At 37.1% G+C, this 26062-nt stretch overlaps 1 protein-coding gene across 6 annotated transcripts; it reads left to right on the top strand.

Moving 5' to 3' along the window:
- Positions 1-1092: 1092 nt before the first annotated feature.
- LOC103499332 (DNA repair protein RAD4) lies at positions 1093-25503 on the top strand. Of its 6 annotated transcripts, none has more exons than XM_051090418.1 (16): positions 1093-1323; positions 2824-2940; positions 5630-5698; positions 5792-5898; positions 6055-6360; positions 6451-6543; positions 6852-6944; positions 13547-13648; positions 14594-14638; positions 14764-14813; positions 20726-21469; positions 22995-23364; positions 23442-23636; positions 23713-23865; positions 24471-24680; positions 24958-25503. In XM_051090418.1, exons 4-16 carry the CDS (start codon positions 5866-5868, stop codon positions 25354-25356), a joined length of 2793 nt encoding a protein of 930 aa, XP_050946375.1. In that variant the 5' UTR covers positions 1093-1323; positions 2824-2940; positions 5630-5698; positions 5792-5865; the 3' UTR covers positions 25357-25503. The 6 variants fall into 6 exon arrangements, with proteins under 6 accessions (XP_050946375.1, XP_050946376.1, XP_050946371.1 ...); XM_051090419.1 differs by having other exon boundaries at positions 5801-5898; XM_051090414.1 differs by lacking the exon at positions 2824-2940.
- Positions 25504-26062: the final 559 nt, after the last annotated feature.

Raw genomic sequence — 26062 nt, forward strand, 5'->3', positions numbered from 1 at the left:
AAAATTATTATAATCCTTTTCTCTCCCCCAAACGCACCATAACATTGTATAAAATAATAAATACCAAGATCTTTGGACTAGATGATTTTCACTAATTAAACTTAGTTAGAGAATCACAAAACTTGATCTATGAATGGTCTTCTAAGGGATTGTGTTTCTCTCACTTGACTTTCCTTTAGAACTTAATTAAGTTTCTTGATGGGGAAGAATGAACTACTTGAATAACTAAGGTAGTAGGAGGACCAATCCCTAATGTTCTATTTATAAACACGACAGTTTAATTAGAACATTATCTTTTTACCTAATGAATCTAATAGAATAATAGTTCGGAAAGAGATAAAATAACATATAATGCACATGACCCACATTAATAATAATATTATATTTAAAATAAATCTAACATTATAATTCTATGTTGTTATGATTGAGTTATAATAGTTTATGTTCGTAGTCTAGATTATTTTAGTTTGGTTTATAATAGTATGTATTTGAGTTGTAAGCTATTTTAGACTGTAGCAACAAAAAAAAAAAAAAAGAAAAAAAGAAAAAAGAAAAAAGAAAAAAAAGATGATGAACGTAAAATAGTAAATTATGTAAATCAAAAGTCTAACTTTTAATGAGGAGAAGAATGTTGTATTTATAGAGAAATATGAATACAAGGTCACTACCCTTTTAACTAATATTCTAACTTTCCTATATAGAAACAAGCAACTCTCATTCTCTCTAGTAGTACATAAATACTATAGAAAATAGTAAAAACTGTAGCAAATGAGATATTTTGAAATAGTATTTCTGGTAGCTAACTAAAGATTTTTAAATAATATTTAGTGTATGTCATTATATAGTTCTCGATCCAAAACTCATTCAGAGGTGAAACACATGGAGTAGACTCATTTCTCCAAAAATTAGAAATATAACTTTTAAATGACGATTTGTTAAATAAAAACCAAAACAAATAACTATGCCCTAAATCCTGATTTGAAATTCTCGAAAATCATAATGTTGGAAATAGAGGATAAGACTAAACAAATTCCTAACTCGAAAGCTAAAGCACAATAAATTTACAGCATTTCATTTCGTTGTCTCCTCTCTCTCTCTCTCTCTATTCACAAAAATTACTAAAAACGCCAAAAAGAAAAAAAAAAGGAAAAGAAATTGCGAGCGTATCTGAGAAGTTATTTTCGCGCCTCGTATCAAAGAGACCATAGTCTTTGGTTTTCAATTTCTTTATAGTTCTCAACTACGAGCGGTGTAGACGAATCGGAAGACACGGCGTGAAAATGCGAGGCAGAAAACAGTCACAGCAACCCAAAAAATCTTCAGGTAGCTTTTGATTACTTCACCTTTCTTCATTCTGCTGTTTATGATTACAGAATTTGATAATCGTCCTCTACTTGCACTTGTTCTTTATACTTCAACTCATAGCGCCAATAGGAACATACAGACATGTACATGGATTTCCCTTGGGTTTTACCTCTTCATTTCCTATCAATTTGTTGCAGGAAAATGATCCTACTCTGGGTATTTTCTGATTTGTATTTTGGGACCCCTTTTAAGGACTTTTTCCTTTTCAATAAGAGGAAAATAGAGTAGTATTCATATAACAAAATTGCAGGGGAGAAGGGGGTACTGTTTCTCGTAATGTAAACTCGCTAGCAACAAATGCCAAAGGAGATTGTAACAAGTTACTATAATACGAGGTCATCCTCCTCAACAATCTTTGTAGATATTTTATCATACTATATCTCGGAAGTAGTGAGACTCAAAGTATTGTCGGTATTAATCAACAGGGTTCGAGATTTCCCCTGAAAGTTGTCCCGGAATAAGTTGGATTTGTTGGAGTAGGTGCGTTCAAGTTTTGAATTTGGTCAGCAATCATTGATTATGGGGTTCTCGTGGTGTTCAGTTAGTCCATAAAATTTTAAAAACTTCAATTACATTGTCGAACTTTTTAATTGTGATTCTATGTAGTAGAATACAAGATTCTCCTCTATAAAGTTGTTGGACCAAACGCCCATAAGAAAGAATATATAACATATGTATAACACAAGCAGATTATTTAAACGAGGTAGATGGACTATGAAAGAAGAATAATTTGAAATTCGTAGGCTTAAGTGATGTTAGTAACTGGCTTCCAACCCTTTTGGATCAAAATATTTATTCTATCTTAAGAGCTTCGTTATACCTCTCCTTTCATATGCACCAAAACAATCTTGAGAGGCCTTTTCCATTGCATCTAGTATAGGAATAATATAACACCAAAATGATCGACAGTTGCAGACATATAAACAATATATACTAGTGAGAAATGTGATCTAGGAAGTCTTTTTGAGATGTCATCAGTCAAGAATCAAGATTTTCCTATAATGAAGAAAAAACTTGGAGGCTTGTTTTGGACATTGTTTTCAGAATGGCTTTATATTTTTGTTTTCAAGATTTTATGATTTGATGACTTGCACTAGTTAATATTATGGTGCGCATTGAAACTTCTATTCATAGACTTTTGACTTTGAAACAAACAACAAAGAAACTATATGTGAAATTACATAAAGAGAAAAGGCTAATTATCCAAACTTGTTTTAACTATATTTTTGTTTTGTATTACTCAATTGAAACTTGAAATTTGACCCCAAAAGGCCCTTGAGGGCCTGACATTTCTTCCTCTTGTTCCTCATTAGACACAATTGCGATTTTTTTGTTTCGATTTTTTGCTTTTGTTCAGATTCTTCCTCACTCGTCTTGGTTTCACTCTTGCTTCTTCCGCTTGTTCTTTGGTCTCACTCACTTCTTCCTCTAGCTCATTGATTCGAAAAAAAATTGCAGAATGAAGAAAGAAGAGTAAAAAAATTGCAAAAGAAGAAGGAAGGGAAAAATGTACAAAGCGTGAAGGCGGAAGTGGAGGGAAGACAGACCGGTAAAACAAACAAAATGAAAAAAATGGTGAGAGATTTTTGTAAGTGGAGCGACCAAGGAAAAAAATTGCAGAGTGAGATTGGATTTTTTTACGAAGAAATAAGAAACATAGTAGGAAGAAGTGCATTTGGAGTTAAGTGGTAATTTCTCATGGTGTTGACATAAGCATATGGCCAAAGTTCATTGGTTTCAACCTTGTGGTTAGTTTTGATTCGGGTTCCTATAAAGGGGCCTTTGCTCAATTTTCCTGAAGTATCTTGGTGGATTTGGACTTAGTGTTTAGTGTTGTGTGTGTTCGAGTGTGTATATATATATATTCTCTACGTGGCGAGGCATGGTCATTGCATGCGAGATGCTCTCTATGTCTCTTGTCCTAGCGTAATTACTAAGTCATTGTTGAGGACAAGTTTTCCTATTGCTTGCCCAAGTATAAGCGAACCAATAGGTTTCCTGAGTAATCCAGGGTCGAACGCCCACTGATATCAAGTCTTAGTTCTAAGGCTTACTCTTCTTCCAAGCGACAAACAATTTCTATCTATACAGTATAAAGTAAAGGTGTGTCTAATGCTAATTCTTCTATCTACACTAGAGACTCTAAAAAAGAGGAATAAGAATGGAGGCGAGGTGGATTTGTGAACTAACTTGTATTAAGAAAAAGTGAAGGAAAATCTCTACATTGCAAGTAATTAAATTATGCGATAAGCCATGATGTAATAAAGATCAGTTAACTAGCTTATGATTAAGGCGAGTACCTCTCAGTGTCTTAAACTCCACACTTGCTCGTCTCTCAGGTTGCAAATCACTAAGCTTCATTAGGGGATATAAATCTAGGAGTTGTTGTTTATAAGCCTTATAGGACTTCTCTTTTAAGGGTGACAACTTCTCGGCGCTAAATACCCACACTTGTTCTCCTTTCGAGACATAAGTGATAGAAGTTATCTCACCAAGGTGGAGTTTGTCTCCAAACTCCTCCTTGCGCGTGTTAGCCATGTGCTTGCTACTTGCTCTCTCAAGTAGTTGGCGACAAGCGCTGGCCATTGATGAAATATAGCTTAACTAACATGATATGCCTTATAGTTAAACTACTTATCAAGAACTTATTACAAATCTAACCTACTCATAACACATTGGCAGACAAACAGTAAAGGAATATTGGATGAAAGTGGATAAATGTGCAATGTATTGAAGAATATAGGCCTTGCCTTAGGCCACTGTACAATATGAACATATACATTACAAAGAAGTATCAAAATAGGCCTTGCCAGATGGGTTCGTCTTGCGTAGCCTTTGCGCGAGTTCCTCTGCGATTCATTAGTTTCTTCTTTAATTCATAATCCTGCGTTAAAACACTGAAAAAAGAGTAAAACAGGTATGTAGAATTATGTGAAGTGTATTTTCAAATAGTTATGAATTTACAATAAAAGCTACGCGTTTTGACACAATTACTAAGCGTTTTGGTCCCATTATTCTACCTAAAAGGCCATAATAACTTGTATTTCTACAAGTTTTCATATCTTTTGCCAAACAACTGTACCAAATGAGAGAACAGGAAAGTATATTACCAAATGGTAAGACAAATTCTTGTAAATCGTCCTGATGATGGTCTCCTATGCTAGACAAATTCTTGTACATGAGAACTCCTGTTATTGGACTTCTGGAATCAAACTTATGCTACAAAGCTAGAATACCATGGAGGAAAATGTTGTGATGTAGTGGAGAGCTTGAGGATGTTGGAATAGATAGAAAAATCGTGCTTCGATATCTATAGTGATAGTGTTGAGAGTTGAGACGCTGTGTGTAGCATCTCTGTGCTACCACTTGGAGTCGCCAACTGAAAATGCACTCTACTTCCACTCAACAGTTGCGGTGCTACAATGATTTTGATAAATATATTATTTTTTTAGGGTTTGTAAGTTGAGTGATTTTGAGAGCTTGGGGTCAAATTTGTTGGCAACTATCCTATTTGGGGTTGAGATTTTTATTCTTTGTGTAATCCTAGGCAACCATTTTTTTTAAAGTGAGATCTGTATTGTAAGTTGAGAATCATTTGTAATTTTGATTTATGGGTAGAACTTGCAGGTGCATTAGGCTAGACAGAGTGTTGAATTAGGGGTGAACTAGTTTATTTTTGTTGGTAATATATAATTAAAATTTGCCTTCAACCACCAGCTTAAGCTTTTGGGTGAATTGGCAGTTTAATATAGTATCAGGTAGTCCAGGGAGGTCCTGCCCTGCATTGTCGTTTCCTCCCCAATTAAAATTAATTTCCACTTGTTGGGCTGCCCACAAGTGAGGGGGAGTGTTGGTGATATATAATCCCTGCATTGTCGTTTCCTCCCCAATTAAAATTAATTTCCACTTGTTGGGCCTTTCAAATATTTCAAGCCCACAAGTGAGGGGGAGTGGTGGTGATATATAATTAAAATTTGCCTTCAACCACCAGCTTAAGCTTTTGGGTGAATTGGCAGTTTAATAATTTTGATTGTTGTGTTTCTTTTCTTTTTTGTTTTTACCCTTCTATCTTGATCTTTTCTGTTTGTTGAATGCCTGAATTATTTATATCCTTTCAAATTGCTTTAGCGTAGTCGAAGTTTAGTTTATTCGTGCTTTCACTATATATTTTCTCCCAACAACTGTAGTTGGCAGAAATGAATTTGGAACGGAATGTTTGTTGGTGTATAGCTCTTACAATACTATGGAACTTTTTTGGGGATAGGTATTAAAGATGCTGGTGAGGCCATACCAGATCCAGGAGGAAGCTGTTCACAGACCAGTATAGACAGAGGTGTCTTTTGGTCCATAAATTGCCTATTTTTTTTGTTCTTTGAAAAATTATTCTTGCTGGGTTTACGTCATCATTTATGTTTTTTTTTTCTAGAAACTTTAGCCAATGTTTCAAGGGTGGCAGTGAGCAAGCTTCTAAGTCGTGCATCTGGACGTTGCTTGTCAGGAATGAGGAAACATGCTCTGCGTCCATGTGATTTGGTCAGAAAGGCTTTTCAAGTTGATTTAGATCTATAAAATATTTGTGCTTTGAAGTAGTGTCATCACTTTTAAATTGTAGTAGAACTTTAGCTGACTTTGCAAGTTCAGTTGGTTAAAATATCTTTCTTGAAAAATTTTCATTTGTTTATTTCATAGTCAAAATCTACCATTGGAAAAGATGTAAATCTTGCCATGGACAAAAAGGTGACATTGGAGGCTGAGAGGTGCAATGAAAATGTAACAGCGAGCTGTTCTGAGGACGTTGATGTTCATGAAGTAAATTTACAGAATTCTGTATCAGAAGTTTTAGAAGATTTGTATGATTCCGATTGGGAAGATGGTTGTGTTCAAACTTCGGATGGGACAGAGTCTCAACCATTGACTATTGAAATTAGTGAGATACAGGAGATCCCTGACTCTACCAAGAGGAAACCTATTCGTCGAGCTTCTGCTGCTGATAAGGTGAATTTCTGAACTTGAAGTAGTGGCGTTGTCATCTTACTAAAGATTCTTTATGTGCTTAAATTTTAAGATGATCGTCGTCTTTTGCAGGAAATTACTGAGTTTGTGCATAAAGTTCATTTGCTTTGTTTACTTGGACGGGGTAGATTAATTGACCGAGCTTGCAATGACCCTCTTATTCAGGTTTTTTGCTGTAGATAATAACAATTATTATCTAACTCAGCAACATTCATCGCTATAGACACCGTGAAGAAGTTGCCAGAATATTATAATTATATTGTAAGGGGTAAATAATTTATGATGATCGTTGCAAACGATGTCAATGAGTACAATGCAGCAATTTGATCAGAGATAGCTTCCCCTGGGGGGCAAAATTTAGTTTAGAGACAAATTCATAACATAATTTTCTAAATTTTTAGTTTCTGCTGGTGGAACACATACAAGATCATATCATTTATTTTGTCCTGAGGACATTTAGTTTGTTATTACAGGCTGCTTTGCTTTCTCTTCTTCCAGCACACTTACTGAAGATCTCACCAGCCAAGCAACTGACAGCTAGCTCTTTGAAACCCCTGGTTGCTTGGGTATGCTTTTATGCCTCTATCATGCGATTCATTTCAATATCCCTCCCTATCTTGACCAATATTGAGAAGTAAGATTAATTTTTTACCAGAAAAGGTTGTTGGGAATTTACGTGAGATATAAATAAATGTGGAATAAACTAAATTATATCTCAAACTCACACTTCATAGGTTAGAGCCAGATAAGCAATCAATCATAAAATTGTAAACAATAAAGCAAAGAAAAAAATGAGAATGACATTGAAAGTTATACTTGTTCGCCCCAAATTTTGGACTATGTCTAGTCTTTTGCAATTGCAGGTTCTACCATAATGAAAATTGAAAAGACACCCAAATCCATGGTACAAATCTCTCTGCTCAAAGAGCCTAACAAGAACTATTTGAATTCAAGTACCATGCCTCGGTAACATGAAATAAACAATTAGAGAAATTCTTAACCTAATTCCTCACTGCCACACTCTAAAATAACACTCTGGAATAAAATTCCGTTTGGTGTATTTTTCTTCATTCTTTCCGGTGACAAAGCCTCTCAGCCAACTTCAATTGCAAAGGCCCACGACCTGTGTGCCTCACGGCACACACATATGTGCTGCCATTTCCTCATTCTAACTTCTCTTTTTAAAGACAATGTAACCACTCCATTTTCTATTAATTGTGGAGCCACCTCCAAGTTTACCAATAAATAGAAACCTTTATTGAAAAAAGAGATGTAGAATAAACACAAATTTACGCAAAAACCCTAGTATAGGGAGAAAAACCACGATGCTGATATTTCTTATTATTTTCTTATGATAATAAAGGTGCAAAGGGAAAAATATTTATAGGCAGCACGAGCCTAATTAAAATAATAAAAAATTAAAAGTAAATCTCAACCATCCTTGGGCTTTCAACATGACAAAAACCCACTATTTTTAACACTCCCCCTCAAGTTGGGACGTAAATGTTGGAAAGACCCAACTTACTAACACATGAATCAAAGTTTTGTGTGAGGAGCCCCTTTGTGAGTATATCAACAATCTGTTGGCTCGAGGGTATGTAAGGGATGCAGATGCTACCACTGTCTAGTCTTTTTGATAAAGTGTCTGTCAATCTCCACATGTTTTGTTCTGTCATGTTGGACCAGGTTATTGTCAATGCTAATAGTTGCCTTGCTATCGCAGAATAGTTTCATAGGTACCTCTTAGTCTTGACGAAGATCATACAACATCGTTTAGAGCTAGATTTTCTCATAGATTCCCAAGCTCATAGCCCTGTATTCGGCTTCAATGCTACTTCGAGCCATAACTCCTTGCTTCTTACTTCTCCAAGTAACAAGATTGCCCCACACAAAGGTGCAGTATTCTGAGGTGGATTTTTTTTATCAATAATAGACCTTGCCCAGTTAGAGTCAGCATAGGCCAATACACCGTGCAAGTTGTTTTTAAATACCTTAGAATTCTGTTAACTGCCTTCATGTGGTCTTCATAAGGAGTGTGCATGAACTAACTGACATAATTCACAACATTGAAGATGTCAAGCCTAGTGTGAGACAAGTAAATCAGCTTTCTCACAAGGTGTTGATATTTCTCTTTATCAACAGGAATTCTGTCACTTGAATTTTTGAGTTTTGCATTGAACTCAATAAGCGTATCAGTAGGACGATATCCCATCATACCTGTTTTAGTTGATAAATCAATGGTGTACTTTTTCTAGGACACGGAGATGCATTCTCTGGACCTAGCAACCTCCATCCCGAGGAAGTACTTCAGATTCCCCAAGTCTTTAATTTCAAACTCATCCTCCATCTTCTTTTTTAGTTGGATGATCTCAACAGTATCATCCTCGGATAGCACAATGTCATCAACATAGACTATTAATATTGCAATTTTCCCAATCTTGGAGACTTTTGTGAACAAAGTGTGATCGGAGTGCCCTTGATTGTATCCCTGAGACTTGATGAAAGTGGTAAACTTGTCAAACCAAGCTCTCGGTGACTGTTTCAACCCGTACAAAGACTTCCGAAATTGGAAAACCAGAATATCAAATTGAGCATCAAATCCTGGAGGAGGACTCATATACACTTCCTCTTCTAAATCTCCTTTCAAGAATACATTCTTAACATCGAGTTGATATAGGGGCCAATCTTTGTTTACAACAACTTGCAACAAGACTCTAACAGTGTTTAACTTTGCAATAGGGGAAAATGTCTCAGAATAGTCAATTCCATAAGTCTGAGTGAATCCTTTTGCAACTAACCTGACCTTACGTCTGTCAAGGATACAATCTGCTTTATACTTGAGTGCAAAAATCCATTTGCATCCCACAGTGTTATGCCTCTTAGGAAGTGTGCAAAGATCCCAGGTATTGTTCTTTTTCAGGGCTCTCATTTCTTCCATGACTGCAGTCTTCCACTCAAGACACTCTAAGGCAAGGTGGATATTCTTGGATATCGTATTAGAGTCAAGTTTGGCAGTGAAGGTTCTGAACGGGGGTGAGAGGTTCTTGTAAGAAACATAGTTAGAAATAGAGTGCTTTGTACAGGACTTGGTACCATTCCTTAGCGCAATAGGAAGATCCAAAGAAGGATCATGCTTACTGATGTTTCCTTGGTGGTCCTGCTTGGTTTCGTTTTCAATAGATTCTGCAACGACCTCATTCTCATCAACCCTATCGTCTCTATCTGTAATGACTTCAACACTGCCTTCTTAACCATATCTTCAGGGACAAATGTTTCGGATCCTTATTTTCAGACCTGTCATTCTCACCCACCTAACTGTCGGTGTGTGCATTAGGGGAATTCATCACGGACCTGTCATTCTCACTCATTCTTTATTAATATGCAAGTCAATGAAATCGGTTATACCTTGACCTCTTAAAGGTTTAGAATCCTGGACCGGAGCTGGCTGAACAATAAGAGACCCAACTTCCTTTCTGGGATTCCTCCTATAGTAGGTTTTCCAGGGAACTTGGTCTGTAGCTAGAATTGTAGTGTGAGAATATGGGTCAGGTAAGGTAACTAGAGTAGGATAGGTAGACTCTAAGGGAACCACATAGTTAGACTCTTCACTCACACTCTCTTCCAAAGTAGGCTAACGGAAAGAAGGGATGATCCTCAAGAAAGGTGATATCCATGGAAGTCAATATTTACTAGAGGATGGGTGAAAGCATTTATAACCTCATTGGTGTAGAGAGTATCCAACAAACACGCAATCTTGAGCCTGAAGGGTTGTTTGGTTAGGACCATGGCTATGAACATAGGTTATGCACCCGACCACCCGAAGGGGGGCATTAGAAATAAGACGGGTGGAGGGATAAAATTCTTTGAGACATTCTAAGGGGGTTTGGAGGTGTAGGATACGGTAAGACATTCAGTTGATGAGATGAGCTGCAACGAGAACATCTCCCCATAGATAGGAAGGAAAGGAAGAAGACAACGTAAGTGAATGGGCAACTTCCAAAAGGTGACGGTTCTTTCTCTCAGCAATCCCATTTTGTTGAGGCGTGTAAGCACAGAAACTTCGGTGGAAAATTTCTTTAAAGGACAGAAATTCGTTAAGGGTGTGGTTTTGAAACTCGCGACCATTATCACTATGTAGGATTGCAATCTTTGCATTGAATTACGTTTCTACGCTGTGATGTGACTTTGGATTTGTCGGATATAAGGAAAACCCAATTAAGGCGGGTATGGTCATCAATGTAGGTAACAAACTAATGAAGGTAACAAACCACCATTTGCCTGGGGAGGTAGTGACATTGGACGGTCACCAAATCACTACGGACAAGAGTGAAAGGTCGGGTTGACTTATATGGTTGTGAGGGAAAAGAGACTCGATACTGTTTAGCACGAATGCACACATCATAAGACAGGGTAGAAATATCAACTTAAGAAAAAAAATGAGGAAATAAGTATTTCATATATTGAAAGTTGGGGTAGTGCCAATCATCCTCCTCAAGCTCAAGTTCTGAAATGAAATAGAATAAGGTAAGACTATTGCTTTGCAGTTTAGTTCACGAGTAAGTTGCTTATAGATAGTAGATTATAGGAAATTCGGGATACATGTAACACATTATGTAAAGTCAATCATTCAAAAGGAAAAATTATCCCCTTCGCCACAATGGGAGCTAAAGAACCATCTGCTATCCGTATCTTCTCATTATCAGCGTATGGAATATAGGACAAAATGTTATGAAGATCCTGTCCTGATTAGTGGCGCTAGAGTCCAGCATCCAGGATTCTTCCCATCAACACTAATAAGACTGAAAGACTGAGGTATACTTGACTGGGCAGTAGCTCCTAGTGTAGTCGAATTGAGATCCCCAGGTAGTTGAGAAGGGCTAGCAGACTCACTCATATAAGCTCGCCCTATGTCCTGTTTGTCATTTGAAGGACATTTCTTGCCTCCTGGGGGACGACCATGTAGTTTCCAATGCTGCTCCTTGGTATCCCATTGTTCCTCGCAGTGCTCACAGATAGGGATTGGTTTTCCGTTGTGCTTCTCATTGTCATGACTAGGGACATCGCACTGAAGGCAATGGAATCAATAGCGGGGTTTGTCAGACTACTCATACCACGGTACGATCTTCCTCGAGACAAACCTCATAACAAACGTCCATCAGGGAGGGTATAGGTCTTTGGTTCAGTATACGTCTGCGAACGATACCGAACTTAGGGTTGAGTCCCGCAACAAAAACATATATCATGTCAACCTCTTCGATCCTGAGTGTATGCCATCGCTGGGATATTTCCAGACAATTTCTCTACATAGGCAAATTTTCTTCCAGATAAGGGAAAGTCTATTGAAGAAGGATGTCACATTGTCCCCTGTTTGCATTCATGAATTTTTTTTTGCATAGTGTATAAACGGGATGCACTCTGACGCTTGGAATACAATTGCTAAGTCAAATGTCCTTAGCAGTTGCAACATACAGTAAGGGCTTGCCGATCTATGGTTTCATACGATCAATGTGGACCGAATATGAGAGTCCTCCCCTCAGTAGGACGAGATATCTCCCCTGTCAAGAAATCAAACTTGTGGCATCCTTCAAGGATCATTTTAATAGACTAGGACCACGAAAAGTAGTTTTGACCTTTCAATTTCACCCTAAGAAAATATCTGGTAGATTGTGCCACTGGATTAGACACATAAGAAGAGGACAAAGTAGGGAGCAAGCTTACTGGATTTTCTGAATATAGTGGTGAGGTCAAATAGTTGTTGGACGAAGCCTCTAGCATTGCCTCAATCACTGCAATTTGCTATCGTAGCATGTCTAGACGATCTTAATCAATATTGGGGTTCAGACCCTGCTCATGGGCCCTTGACTGTGCTGAGGACTCACGTACCTCAAAGGTCGAGTGGGTTGGATTTCCAACCTGGGGGCAACAACTAGGGTTTGCAGCTAGCCCAGCAGGAGGCGACACAATCACACCAACAGCAGAAGACTGAACCAAAGTCGGCGGCTGGCAAGTCCTGACAGCGGCGTGTGCGGTCGTACTTATAGTGAAGGTGTAGGTGCGGGCTGCTGCAGTGTGTGAGGGCTAGGCAGTGCATATGAGGGAATCCTGACCAGTGGCGCGTGAGGGACCTGTGTAGCTGAAGGTTGCTGGTTGCTGGTTGCCGGAGCTGGGCAGGAAGGCTGGTCGTTGGGTTCTGAAGACGCCATAACCACTCATCCATGGTAGCGCTGATCCAGGCATCAATTGTGGTTGCGACGGCTGCACTGATGTCGATGGTTGTCCCTTCTGCTAGGGTTCCATCAGGTGTTTGATTGTCTAGGGTTTCTTCGATATTGAAAGTAGAGATGTAGATCAAACATAAATTTACGTGGACACTCTAGTACAAGGAGAAAAACCATGATGCTGATATTTTTTATTATATTTTTATGATAATAAAGGTACAAAGGAGAAAATATTAATAGGTAACACGAGCCTAATTAAAATAATAAAATATTATGGCAAAGTAAATCTCAACTACCCTTGGGCTTTCATCATGACCCAAGCCCACTATTTTTAACAACCTCAATGAGCACTATTTAGATGATTGTGATCCGCAACAACTACTCATTTTCTTCTTTCAATGAAGCCACCCAATTAATCAATTAGAAAAGATGGCTTATACAAGTTAAATAAAGAAAGGAAGTGCGCTTAAAACAAAATTTGGGCTCAACACAAATAAATGGAGTTTTGTCTCCGTTTCCTAACAAAGGTCCTGCCTCTTCTTATATAAATGAAAAGTTTATAAAAAAAAAAAGAAAAAAAAAAAAAAGAAAAAAACAATACTATAACGAAAAAATTCCACTCCCTATCTTGGTTTATATTGAGAATTCTCAAGGATGGATGATGCAATAATTTTATTGATATAAAATAATGAAAATGATCCATTCAATTTTTTGTTCGTTCTAGACTTACGCCTCATAAGAAGTACGAAATACAAATAAGTAAAGTAGGAAAGGGAAAGAAAAAGTATAGCTAGCTTGATTACCTCTTGATACCATATGTAGTTTGTACATTAGATATGAGAGATCAACCTAATAACAATCAAGATTTTTCTTTTAAAAGAATTATTCTTCTAAACGTATTTTGGGTTTGTTGATTTTGTTTTCAGCTAATATACTTGCTGACATTGCAGATGCATAACAATTTCCATGTTAGAAACCAAACGAGGTCGGAAGGTTCTATTAATTCAGCTCTAGCTCATGCTCTTGAAACACATGAAGGGACTTCAGAGGAGGTAGATTCAGTTATCAATGTCTTTGTAATGTTAATTTGAAACTTGAATTTTTTTAAAGGAATATGATGACATTGCACCGATGAAAAAAAAAAAACTATAGAAGCCCAGATGAGAAACCATTACAATTTTCAACGAAACCAAAAGCTAATTTAGATGGGACCAAATTAATTTTTCTCATGATCTCTATGAAGCACATATACGTCATGTGAGGTCGAGAATCAATATCGGTGTGTATTAGATACTAATATTCCCCGATACTTCTTAGATAGTTATCTGATACAAATTTGATGATCTTTTTTCCTTGATACGTGTGTCCTTTTCAGAACTAAGCAATCTATTTACCCTAACCCAAAACCAAAAGAAGATAGAAATAGAAAAGAAACCCTAGAATACATGTAATGTTCATATTCCCGCCTAGGCATGCAAAAATTAACCTGCTTTATTTTTTTCAACAATTCAACAAAGAAGTTCCTCTTTTATTTTCGTACTTCTCCCTTCAATGTTCTTCTTCTCTGATTATCCGACTCCAGGGCGCCACTAACCATCTCTATTATAGTTTACTGACTACTGTATTTCAATGTATCTGATGTTGCCTTTTGTGTTGTATTTTTTCCATTGTAAGTTAATCTTTTTTTCTTTCAAGTGGATTGCATTTAGTATCTTTATATTAAATTTATGTATGTATCATGATTTAAAAAAATGTATTCCCAACATATCCGTAGTTTGTTTTTTCTAGAAATTGACGTATCGTCGTATATGTATCTTATTTTAGTATCCCTGTTAGAATGCTTTTTTTTTCTTGTTCTAAGGCTCCTTCCTTCCTCCTAACTTATGGCTACTAACCTATTATTGCACTTGCTCTTTCCAATCTTGCCCCATCTCCTGTGGTGGAGTGAAACTACCACATATGCTCTATCTACTTTGATTGTAAAGTTTTCTCTATAGCTATTGACAAATACTGCAGAGGTAGCCGGAGTTGGGAACAAAGCTGTAACTTCTCTCACCCTAATGCTGATGCACTCTAATCTCTTTTTCTTTATTGTTGGTGCAATATTTAATAATTACCCATGCTATTACTGTGATAAGCATTTCAACAAGTGTTTTTCCCCCTTCAGATTGCTGCATTGACCGTAGTGCTTTTTAGAGCTTTGGATATAACAGCTCGGTAGGCTTTCAATTTTGAAATGATTGTTTACTAATTATTCTTGTCTTACGAATGTATTTTTGGCTCATACCTCCAAAAATGTTATGGCGTATACTAATTAATTATTGTTGTCCCTATCTAGTTAGAAAGCATTTAAATATCACCTCTTTTGACACGTCATTCCTACATATTTTGCTCATGGCAATCTGGATATTCTTTCTTTTGTGTTGTTTGTATTTCTTGCTATGCTAGGATTGGAGCTTATATATCCTCATGCACATGCATGTTATAACATTTTTGTTTGTTTATAACAAGAGATCATTTCAATGAAAAAAAACATAAAATATGCAAAAAGATGGGCATAAAGTATCAAATTGTGCTAAAGAAGTTATAGAAAGGTCTTCCAATACCACAAAGATAAGAATAATGATGGCTAAAATTAGGATCGGTCAACCTACACCAGGACAGGAAAAAGACTCGAACAATATGAGAATGTACTTTCTTTTTTTCTTTTTTTTTTTTTTTTTGACATCGGTGAGTGTTTGGATCAGTTACACGTACCTCGATTAATCTTCTGGGACAACCCACTTGACCCTACAACATATATGGTGTGGATTCAATGGTAACTTTTTATAAAAGAACTCTCTGCCTTTAATTGTTGAGAGAGTATGTATTTATTGATGAATTTTGAGTAGTTACTAGAGGTAGTTACAAGTAGTTAGGCAGCTGGATAACTAATCAGTTACAGCTGATTAGTTAGCTTATTTAACAGTTTTTTCTAACAGTTTATAACAGTCTTTTTAACCGTTTATCAACAGACTGTTTAATGGGCTGTTTAACAGCTATTCTAATTGCATTATCTACATCATTCCACTCCCCTTAGAATGGACTTGTCCTGAAGTCCATTAGCGTGCAAGCTTGAACTTGTTTGGTGCATAGTAAGGCTTTAAATCGGCAACGTTGAATATTGGGTGTATATTCATATCTAGTGGTAGTTCCACTTTGAAAGCGTTTTCTCCATATTTTTCTAGGATTCGTACTGGGCCGATCTTTCTATCTTTCAATTTTCTATGTGTCGGATGGGAATCTACTCTTCTTTAGGTGCACCATTACTAGGTCTCCCTTAGCAAATTTAGCTTGCCTTCTTTTCATATCAGCTGCCTTTTTGTAAGAATCTGTAGTTTTCATGAGGTGATCGTGGACTGAACCGGTCTACTACAACCATCACAGAGTCATAGTTTCTTTGATTCTTAGGGAGGCCAAGCACGAAATCAATGGAAAGATCTTCCCATATGGATTTTGGAATAGGTCAGGGCAGTATAGGCCAGCATTAGTGCTTGATCCCTTTGCCTTTTGACAGATGGAGCATCTCTTAACAAAATTATTGGAATCCCTTCTTAGCTGTGGCCAATAGTATCTTTTGGCCAAAGTGGCCGGATAAGCCTCCTGAATGAGCTTCTTTAAGTAATGCTTCTCGAAGGGAGGTGTGCGGTATGATCAGTTGTTCCCCCTTAAAGAGAAATCCCTCTAAAATATGGTAATCATCAACCTTTAGATAGTTGTTGCATTTGTACCAAGTTTCTGCAAAATTGATGTCTTCCTTATAGAGGTTAGGAAGATGTGTAAAGGCTGTAATTTCTGAAGATAGTAATGTAAGGAGAGAACTTTTTCTACTAAGGGCGTGGGCCACTTTGTTTTCCTTTTCGGCCTGATGTTTGATAACAAAATCAAATCTCTGTAGGAAAGAGATCCATTGAGCGTGCATCCTGCTGATGCTTTTTTGGGAGTGAAGATATTTTAGTGAAAAGTGGTCGATTAAGAGGACAAATTCTCTAGACAGTAGGTAATGCTCCCACTGTTTTAATGCTCGAATAAGGGCATACAATTCCTGCTCATAGGTGCTCCATGACTGTCTAGATATGCTAAGCTTTTCACTAAAATATTCAGCTGGGTGCCCTTTATGAGATAAAACAGCTCCTATTCCCATGCCACAAGCGTTGACTGCAACTTCAAAAGGTGAAGTGAAGTCTGGAAGTTGTAATATAGGCTCTCAGTTTCTTCTTGATGTTATCGAAGCTTTCTTGTTGCTGTATAATCCACTTAAAGTTCCCCTTCTTTAAGCATTTGGTGAGTGGAACAATAATAGAACTAAAATTCTTTATGAACTTCCTGTAAAAAGAAGCTAATCCAAGAAAGGCTTGGATTTCTTTAATAGAAGTTGGGATTGGCCAAGTTCTAATTGCTTCAGTCTTCTTAGGTTCCATACTAATCTTCTCTTCTTTGATGATGAACCCAAGAAAAGAAATTTTTTCCTTTAGAAAGACACATTTCTTCTGATTGATATATAATTCTGTTTCAGTCAGCACTTGAAACAGTTTCCTGAGATGCAACATGTGTTCATCCTTTCCATCACTGTAAATGAGTATATCATCAAAGTAGACTACTAAAAATTTGTTGAGGAAAGGATCGAGCACCTGATTCATCAATCTCATGAAGGTGCTGGGTGCATTGGATAATCCAAATGGCATAACCATCCATTCAAACAAGCCTTCATTAGTTTTAAATGCTGTTTTCCATTCATCTCCTGGTCTAATACGTATATGATGGTAGCCACTTCTTAGATCAATCTTCGAAAAGATAGTAGCCTTGCCCAATTGATCTAAAAGATCACCAATTCGAGGAATAGGGAACATGTTTTACAGTTATCCTATTAATTGCTATGCTGTCTACACACATCCTCTAACTTCCATCTTTCTTAGGTGTGAGTAGAGCTGGTACAACACAGGGGCTTAGATTTGGCTTAATGTGTCCTTTCTTCAACAGTTCTTCAATATGGTCATGAAGAATCTGATATTCATGAGGACTCATTTGATAGTGGGCCAGATTCGGCAAAGATGCTCTTGGAATCAAGTCTATTTGGTGCTGAATAGAAGGTGGTAAGCCATGTGGTTCTTTTTTCAAGTGAGGAAATTCAGCAAGTAATTGCTGTAACTTAGGTTCCGGGATTCCCGGCTGTTCTCCTAGACTTATCAACAACAACCAGCCCCAAGATGTCTCTTTCTCTTTCATTGATCAATTTCTTTCCACTGCCAGTGGTGAATAGCTGCCCCTTAGTCTTCATATGCTTTACTCCCTCATTATTCTTCGATAAAGGAAGTAGAACAATCTTCTTTCCCATCCAATAGAACTCATAGGTGTTTTCTCTCTCCTTATGCAGGGTTTGAATGTCGTGTTACCATGGCCTTCCTAGGAGCAAATGACATACGTCCATGTCTATTACATCGCAAATTATTTGATCCTTGTATCCACTTCCAATGGAAAGTGTCACGATGCAAATCTCACTCACTAGAGTTTCTCTGCCCATCTTTACCCAACCAATCTGGTAGGGGTTAGGATGTGTTTCTACCTTTAGATTTAGAGTGGTTACAAGCTTCTTTGCTACGAAACTTTCGTTGCTTCCGTTGTCAATAATCACATCGCACACCTTCCCATTAATCGTGCATTTGGTTTTGAACAAGCAGTGGCGCTGAGGATTGGTTTCTTCTTTAGGGGCAATTAGGACTATCTGTATAACACAGGATATCCTGTCACCATCATTAGCTTCAATCAATTCGGTTTCTTCTTCTACCATTCTGCTGTCATCAATTGCTGAATCATTTTCTTCATCAGCCAAAACTATCGTTTTTCGTTGAGGACAAGTATTAGATAAATGACCTGTTTGGCCACACCTAAAGCAGAAGTTTAGATGGCCGATTGTAATTATTCTGAACTTTTCCCTTGCTTGCATTTTCTTTCTTCTTGGCTGCTTCCTGTGCTTCAACACCTCTGCCTTTTTCTGCAGCAGAAGTTGAAGGCTGCTCATTTGTTTTACTGCTGTAAGATTGCTTCTTGGAAAAATTTGTTTCCCATATACTCTTTCTTAATTACTCCTCAATCTTGCAGCCATCATTTCTTCAACAATTTCTGCAAGAGAAATAGCTTCAGATAAAAAACAGAATGGCTGTAACTTTACCTTTTCTTTTATATAAAATCTTAGGCCACCGATGAACCGTGCAATCTGATGTTGTTCGTTCTCACTTAGATTGGTTCTAGCACTCAGTCTATGAAATTCTTCAATATATTCTGCTACCGATTTGCTTTCTTGGCGGCAGTTTTGATATTGGTTGTACAAGGTTTGTTCATAATTTGGAGGTAGAAAACGTGCCTTCAAAAGTTTTTTCATCTTCTCCCATGAACAAATAGGTGGCTTGCCATATCTTTGTCTGTTTATTTCAAGCTGATCCCACCATGCCGAAGCCACCATGCCAAAGCTCCTCCACGTAACTTTAGAGCCATCAGGTGCACTTTCTTTCTCTCGGGAGTGTCCATATAATTGAAGAAATTTTCAGTGTTTTTAATCCAATCTAAAAAAGATTCAATATCACACTTACCGTTATAGGTTGGAAGATCAATTTTCATCTTGTAATCATGATGAACTTCCCTTCGTGCTTCATGTCCTCTATAAGCTTTTCTCATTCGAATATCTCCTTTACAAATATTTCCTTGTTCATCGCTGCTGGCAGAATCACATTCTTTGCCCATTTTGCCAAGCTCCATATTCCTCCATAGAATCATCATTGGCATATCGCAGCGGAATCTCCATTGGCCTTCTTCTCTGGTCATTTCTTTGATTGGGCAAGTTTCTGAAATTCCTTCGAGGTCGTCGGCCTCCTCTGTTTCCATCGTTCCGGTCATTGTTTACATTGGCTTCGATTCTTGCCGGAGCTGGTAGTCCATCCATCCTTCGAGTCAGTGTCTCCAAACTATCCATCATTCTATCAAACTTCTCATGTAAATCTCCCAAGGAGTCTTCGATGGCCAGCAAGCGCACCGTGGATGTCCTCGGAGAGAGGGCGGCGATCTCTTCCACCTCTTCTTGCTCACGGTTGTCTCCGGCGGCAAGGATTCCTCCTCTTCGGCCAGCCATTCGTCCGAGGATCGGGGCCGCTCTGATACCAATTTGGTGTGGATTCAATGGTAATTTTTTATCAAAAGAACTCTCTGCCTTTAATTGCTGAGAGAGTATGTATTTATTGATGAATTTTGAGTAGTTACTAGGGGTAGTTACTAGTGGTTAGGCAGCTGGATAACTAATCAGTTACAGCTGATTAGTTAGCTTATTTAACAGTCTTTTTAACAGCTTGTAACAGTCTTTTTAACAATTTATCAACAGACTGTTTAATGGGCTGTGTAACAGCTATTCTTATTACATTATTTACATCAATTTAAGTGCTAAGGTAACTCGTAGGGAATTAATTCTTAGGTAAGTGGCCACCATGGATTGAACTTATGACCTCTTAATTAGTTATTGAGACAATGTGTTCTTTTTACCACTAGGCCAACCCATGATGGTTTATATGAAAATGCATTTTCATCATAAGCTTGACTTAAAATTCGGGTGGGTTGTTGCCCAAGCAAATGTGGAGAAGGCTTAACACTGATGTTGCAGATAGTGTTGTGCAAGTTGATTGAATTACCAAATGCTTTACTTGCTTTGGATGAAATAGTCATCAGCTGATGATGTTGAGTTTTCTTGGGCAAATATTTTTCATTTTAGTACTGATTAAATAGCACCATGGCTTTAGAATCCTGTACTTTTCCTTGTCAGTTCTCTAGTTTGATATCTTTTTGCAATCTGATTTTAGGTTAGATGGTTTTTTTGTTGTTCTCTGCCTTCATTCTAAATCTTTTCCATGAGTAAAATTTTGTTTCCATAAGGAAAAAAACAAGAAAAAGAAAGGAAAACTGATTTATTTTCTGTTACTTTTAGATTCCATTCCATATATTTTTTAAAAATTGAACTGCTAGTTTGTTTTATTGTTATTATTTTTTGTAACGGTGCTGCATTTTAAAGAACTAATTGATCAATAAGATCCCATATTGTTAATTTCCAGGTTTGTATCTATTTTGGATGTGGCTCCTATAAAACCAGAGGCCGAAAGATCTAAATGTTTTAGCCAAGACACAAGCAGATCAAGTAGAAACATTTTCAAGAACTCAACTTTGATGGTGGATAAAGCAGAAGCTGTTGATAAAGATTCTCTTACGTCACATTGTCTTGACAAGAAGGATAATCCCCGGAAAAGAACTTCTGGTGATAATCGTGAAAGCAATGCAGTCAATTTAGTAGGCAAGAAACTTCACGTCCTTGACGATTTGTCTAGCACCACAAGTTCTAATTGCAACTCAAAACCTGATATCTCTGAAACCTTCCCCCTCAAGAACTCTCAGGTACAGAAGAGGAAGGGGGATATTGAGTTTGAAATGCAGTTACAAATGGCTCTCTCCGCTACAGCAGTTGAGACTATGCCTAGAAATTCTAGCATAAATCACTCAAACGAGCCTCCTTTGAACTTTACTTCGCCTAAAAAACTGAAAAGAATTGATAATGAAGAATCTGCCTCTTCTTCTCATGGAATCTCCACTGCTGTTGGTTCAAGCAAGGAGGGATCTCCCTTGTATTGGGCAGAAGTATACTGCAATGCAGAGAACTTGACAGGTAAGTGGGTACACATTGATGCTGTAAATATGGTTGTTGATGGAGAGCACAAAGTGGAGGACTTAGCTGCTGCATGCAAAACATCTTTGAGATATGTGGTTGCTTTTTCTGGGCTTGGTGCTAAAGATGTGACTCGCAGGTCTTCTTTCCTTACTCTCTTTTTTCAAGATGATGATTGAACTGAGCAAATGTTCTTTTTATTCTCGATTATGTTTTGAAATTTATTCATGTTTTCTTGCTCATACCAATTTACATACCAAGAGGCAAGGCATCATTGAAGGGGGAAATAGGAATTGGATTTGTTTGTTTAGTATGCTAGATGATGGAACACTGCATTGCATACCTGGATTTGTATGATTAACTGTAACAAGCCACTGAGCCAGAAAGAGAGATGACTAAAATTTAAAATTACCTGCAATTTTTTCAAAGATGTTATCATGCTTGGTAGTCTGGATGCCATTATGCTTTGTCGTTAGAAGTTTGAAATGTGGGGTGGATAATGGAAGTATTTTTTAGTGAGAGATCTGTATCCTTCAACAATACGTGCACGTAAGCTCTTCTATTTGCAATACACGTACTTAGGCTGCAGCTACTTTCTTCAAATGGCGAAAACAGGATAACGATGGTAACTTCATTGTGCATTCATTTTGTAATGCGATGCCAGGTTTTTGTAACTAACCAAATGCTATAATACATGCTTATTTATATCTTCCTCCTAATAAAAATTTTCTTTTCTATTGGATCAGAAGACTTCTGTATTAATTTGTTTATTGGCCATGACCGTTATAAAGAGGAGATTTCCCATGACAGCAAAATAAGCAATTTATATTTAGGGATTGTTATTGTCCATATCAGGTCTTCGGACCGGTCGGTCAGGCTTTCGTCGATTCGAGTTAGTCAAAGAGACCATTCCATTTCCTTCTTCCATTTGACTGAGGGCCCTTGTTCATTGATTCTAATAAGAGCTTTGAAATCAAGCTAGTTTCCACAGCCCTCAAACTAAGTAATTTCAGGGGATTACTGTGAACGGGTATGAAATTGGATAGAAGGAAAGATCAGACTACGAAATAGAAGAATAGCATAAAGAAGAAATTCAGCGATATCAGACTGATTCTTAGAGGTCGCTTTAGACGAGCGCACAAAGAAATTTCCTTGCTTAAGACATGGCATCTGTCATTCTAATTCCTCTCTTTCTCTCACCCTTTTTCTTTCTTTTGAGCTTCAGGCCTTTTCTCTTATCTTTTCCGATACGGTAAGAATTTGGTTCATCCCACACGTACACGCCATGGGCATCCTGCTTTTTTATGTTATATAGACTTGTATGTAACTATTGAGAGTGAGGATATTATACATAAGGTCACTATTCCACCAAAAAGTTGACTTTTAGTTCAAAATGATCAATATCGTTTCCTATAAAAGGTTCATGGAATTCCATGGACACTTTTTGTATTTGTTTCTGGGGTATAAATAGGCGTGTCAGTGACTATTATGCTGTCATTTATCAGTACATCTCATGTCCCCCCATTTTTATCTTTCCCTTGTGAGGAGTGACGAGGAGTTTTCCAATGTTATGACATGAAAATTTGGTTTTTGGACGTACGTTACTCCAGCTTTTGAGGATAATTATTTTGACTTCAAGGATTTTATTGTCATCTTCTATGCAGATATTGTATGAAGTGGTACAAGATTGAAGCAAAACGAGTTAATACTCTTTGGTGGGATAATGTATTGGCCCCATTAAGGATACTTGAAAGACAGGCAGTGGGGGGCACTGGACACTTGGAAAAGTGCTGCATTGATGGATTGAGGGAACAAGATAAATTGAAAATGTCAGACTTGTCAGATAACTTGAAGCAGAAAAATCTTCTAGATGATGGTAACCAGTCAGGGAAGTCTGATCACAATGTTTCAGAAGGGCTTGACACTGACCGAGACTTTTCTTTGGGTAATCAGTTTGTTGCTACTAGAGACCATCTCGAGGATATAGAATTAGAAACTCGGGCACTTACTGAACCTCTTCCAACTAATCAGCAGGTGGATGACTTATTTCAAATTATGCCTGATATCTAGATTATTAAGCTTTAATTTGGAAAATACTGTTTGAATTGCAGGCCTACAAAAACCACCGGTTATATGCCCTTGAAAAATGGCTAACCAAGTATCAGATACTTCATCCAAAGGGTCCTGTTCTGGGTTTTTGTTCTGGATATCCAGTTTACCCTAGAACCTGTGTCCAAGTGCTCAAGACAAAGCAAAAGTGGTTGCGTGAGGGACTGCAAGTCAAATCTAATGAACTACCTGTGAAGGTTTGATTAGTCTTCACTTCATTATCACATGGTCATTTTCTTATTCTTATCTTTATATTTTAATTGAATGTTTCAGGAGTTGAAACGTTCCATAAAGAAAATCAAAGTACTTGAATCTGAAGCTGATGACTTTGATCAGGGTGATTCCCAGGGAACTATTCCACTCTATGGGAAGTGGCAGTTAGAACCATTGCAACTGCCTCATGCTGTTGATGGGATTGTACCAAAAGTGAGCTGTTTTATATTTTATTTTATTTTTATTTTAGCCTTTTGGATGAACTGATTGCTTGTGGTGCTCAAGACATTGGACGAGAACTTCTGCCTTCTGAGAGATTTCATAACATTTGTTTCTATAAGAAATTGTTGATATTAATCCTGGGACCAAAAAGAGTGACCATGCATTTTATTTTTTTTCCTGCGTCTTTTAATTATGTTCACCCATGAGAATTTGGTGTGGAGTAATCTTCAACATTAATACTATCAAGGTTTCTTTCTTGTTGATAAGAAGTAAACTTGGAGTACAGGCCAGGAAGTACTCTAGCTTCATAAAGAATTACACAATTCTCTCAATCCCATTGGTTAGTAATTTTTTATGCTACTTGGGTTATCTTATACTTTAAAGGGGCAGGGAGCTTTCTTTTGTTATGGACATTTCTTAGCAATTTACCCTCGCTAAATTTCTGTGATTATGTTCTATTGTTGGTGCGTTTCACTCAGATATGTATAAAACCTCAAGACAATTGTTGAACCTAAAATTCCCCATTTTTGCTTGTTCACAACTCCTTATGTTGTTACTCGTTTAGCAGAAGCTAATTATTGCATTCTACCTTACAGAATGAACGTGGTCAAGTGGATGTGTGGTCTGAGAAGTGCCTTCCACCAGGAACTGTGCACATCAGTTTGCCCAGGGTGTTCAGTGTTGCCAAGAAGCTGGAAATTGATTATGCACCTGCACTGGTTGGCTTTGAATTTCGAAATGGCCGATCATATCCTATTTATGATGGGATTGTGGTCTGTTCTGAGTTTAAAGATGTAATATTGGAGGTTGGTATTTCCCAATGTAGTTCCCAAGATAATAAGGATGGTCATTTTTTTACGATATGCAATCAATTATTTCTAGGTTCATTTACGTTCAACAGTTTAGTGGCTTATTCCTTGTACAAATTTGTATTTTTCTTTCTTACACTGCTAACTATACTCCTTCCATGTTCTAATTTTCAACCATCATATCTAGAGACAGGCCAATCTCCCATTATTATAGCTCAAGTTTTATGACCATTTCTTCTTGTATATTTCTCAACTCATATCATGTTTGATATAGACATACAATGAGGAAGCAGAGAGAATGGAGGCTGAAGAGAGAAGACAGAGAGAAAAACAAGCTATTTCAAGATGGTATCAGCTTCTTTCCTCCATCATAACTCGGCAAAGGTTGAACAGCCGTTATGGGGATAGTGAGAATCCATCCCAAGTGGTGAGTGGCATCCAGGGCATGCATGATGAGGGTAATGCAGATGTTCCTTCTTGTCAAGAGGATGCAGAACCTTTCAAGGGCCAGCAGGATAACGTAAGTAACCCTAATATGGATTCTCCATCTTTTATCAATCAAGAAGATCACAAGCATGTATTCTTGTTAGAGGATCGAATTTTTGACGAGAAAAGTTTGGTAGTGACAAAACGCTGTCATTGTGGTTTTTCTGTTCAAGTCGAAGAATTATAGCAATGTTAGTTTTGGTTGGAACTTTTTCCCTCGTATATTAATGGTGTTGATATCTATTAAATTTTGTAGTGTATTCTTCTCAGAATGACAACCGAAAATCAAAACAAATTAGCATATATTTTGCAGTAGAATCACATCATTCTCAAATGTGGCATTATCTGTTACCTATGTTGGGGTTGTTTATTAAAGTTGTGTTTGAGTTTGCTTTTAAAACAATTAAATTAAAACAATTTTAGCATTAAAAGTTGTCATTTTAGCCAATTTGCTTTTAGTATATTACGTAAATTACGAGATTTAATGACAAAATTTTGTTATGTTTTGGTTGTACACTTTCTTAAGCACTCTAGGGTGTTTATTTATGGTGGTGAATTATGGTCAGAGATGTTTAAGAAAAGTTATTGAAGCTTGAGCCATAGTTATTTATACATTGATTTATTTTTTTCCTCCTTTTGAAAAAATTTGAGCTATAAGGTCTAAAAATTTGATCAATGTAATTACTAAATTTGGATCTTTTTGATCTTGTACTTTTAAAATGTTTGTTTTTGTCTTTAACACTTTTTTAATGTTCATTTTGGTATATATACTTTAAAATAAGAGTGTACGATAGTGTGGAAGTAAGTAGACCTTTTTTCTTCTTTGATTGAAATGAATTTGATTAAATATAGGATCTACAAAAATAAACTAAAACCAAAAGTATAGAATGTAT

The sequence above is a fragment of the Cucumis melo genome, chromosome 9, assembly GCF_025177605.1.
Source record: "Cucumis melo cultivar AY chromosome 9, USDA_Cmelo_AY_1.0, whole genome shotgun sequence".
Taxonomy (NCBI): Eukaryota; Viridiplantae; Streptophyta; class Magnoliopsida; order Cucurbitales; family Cucurbitaceae; genus Cucumis; species Cucumis melo.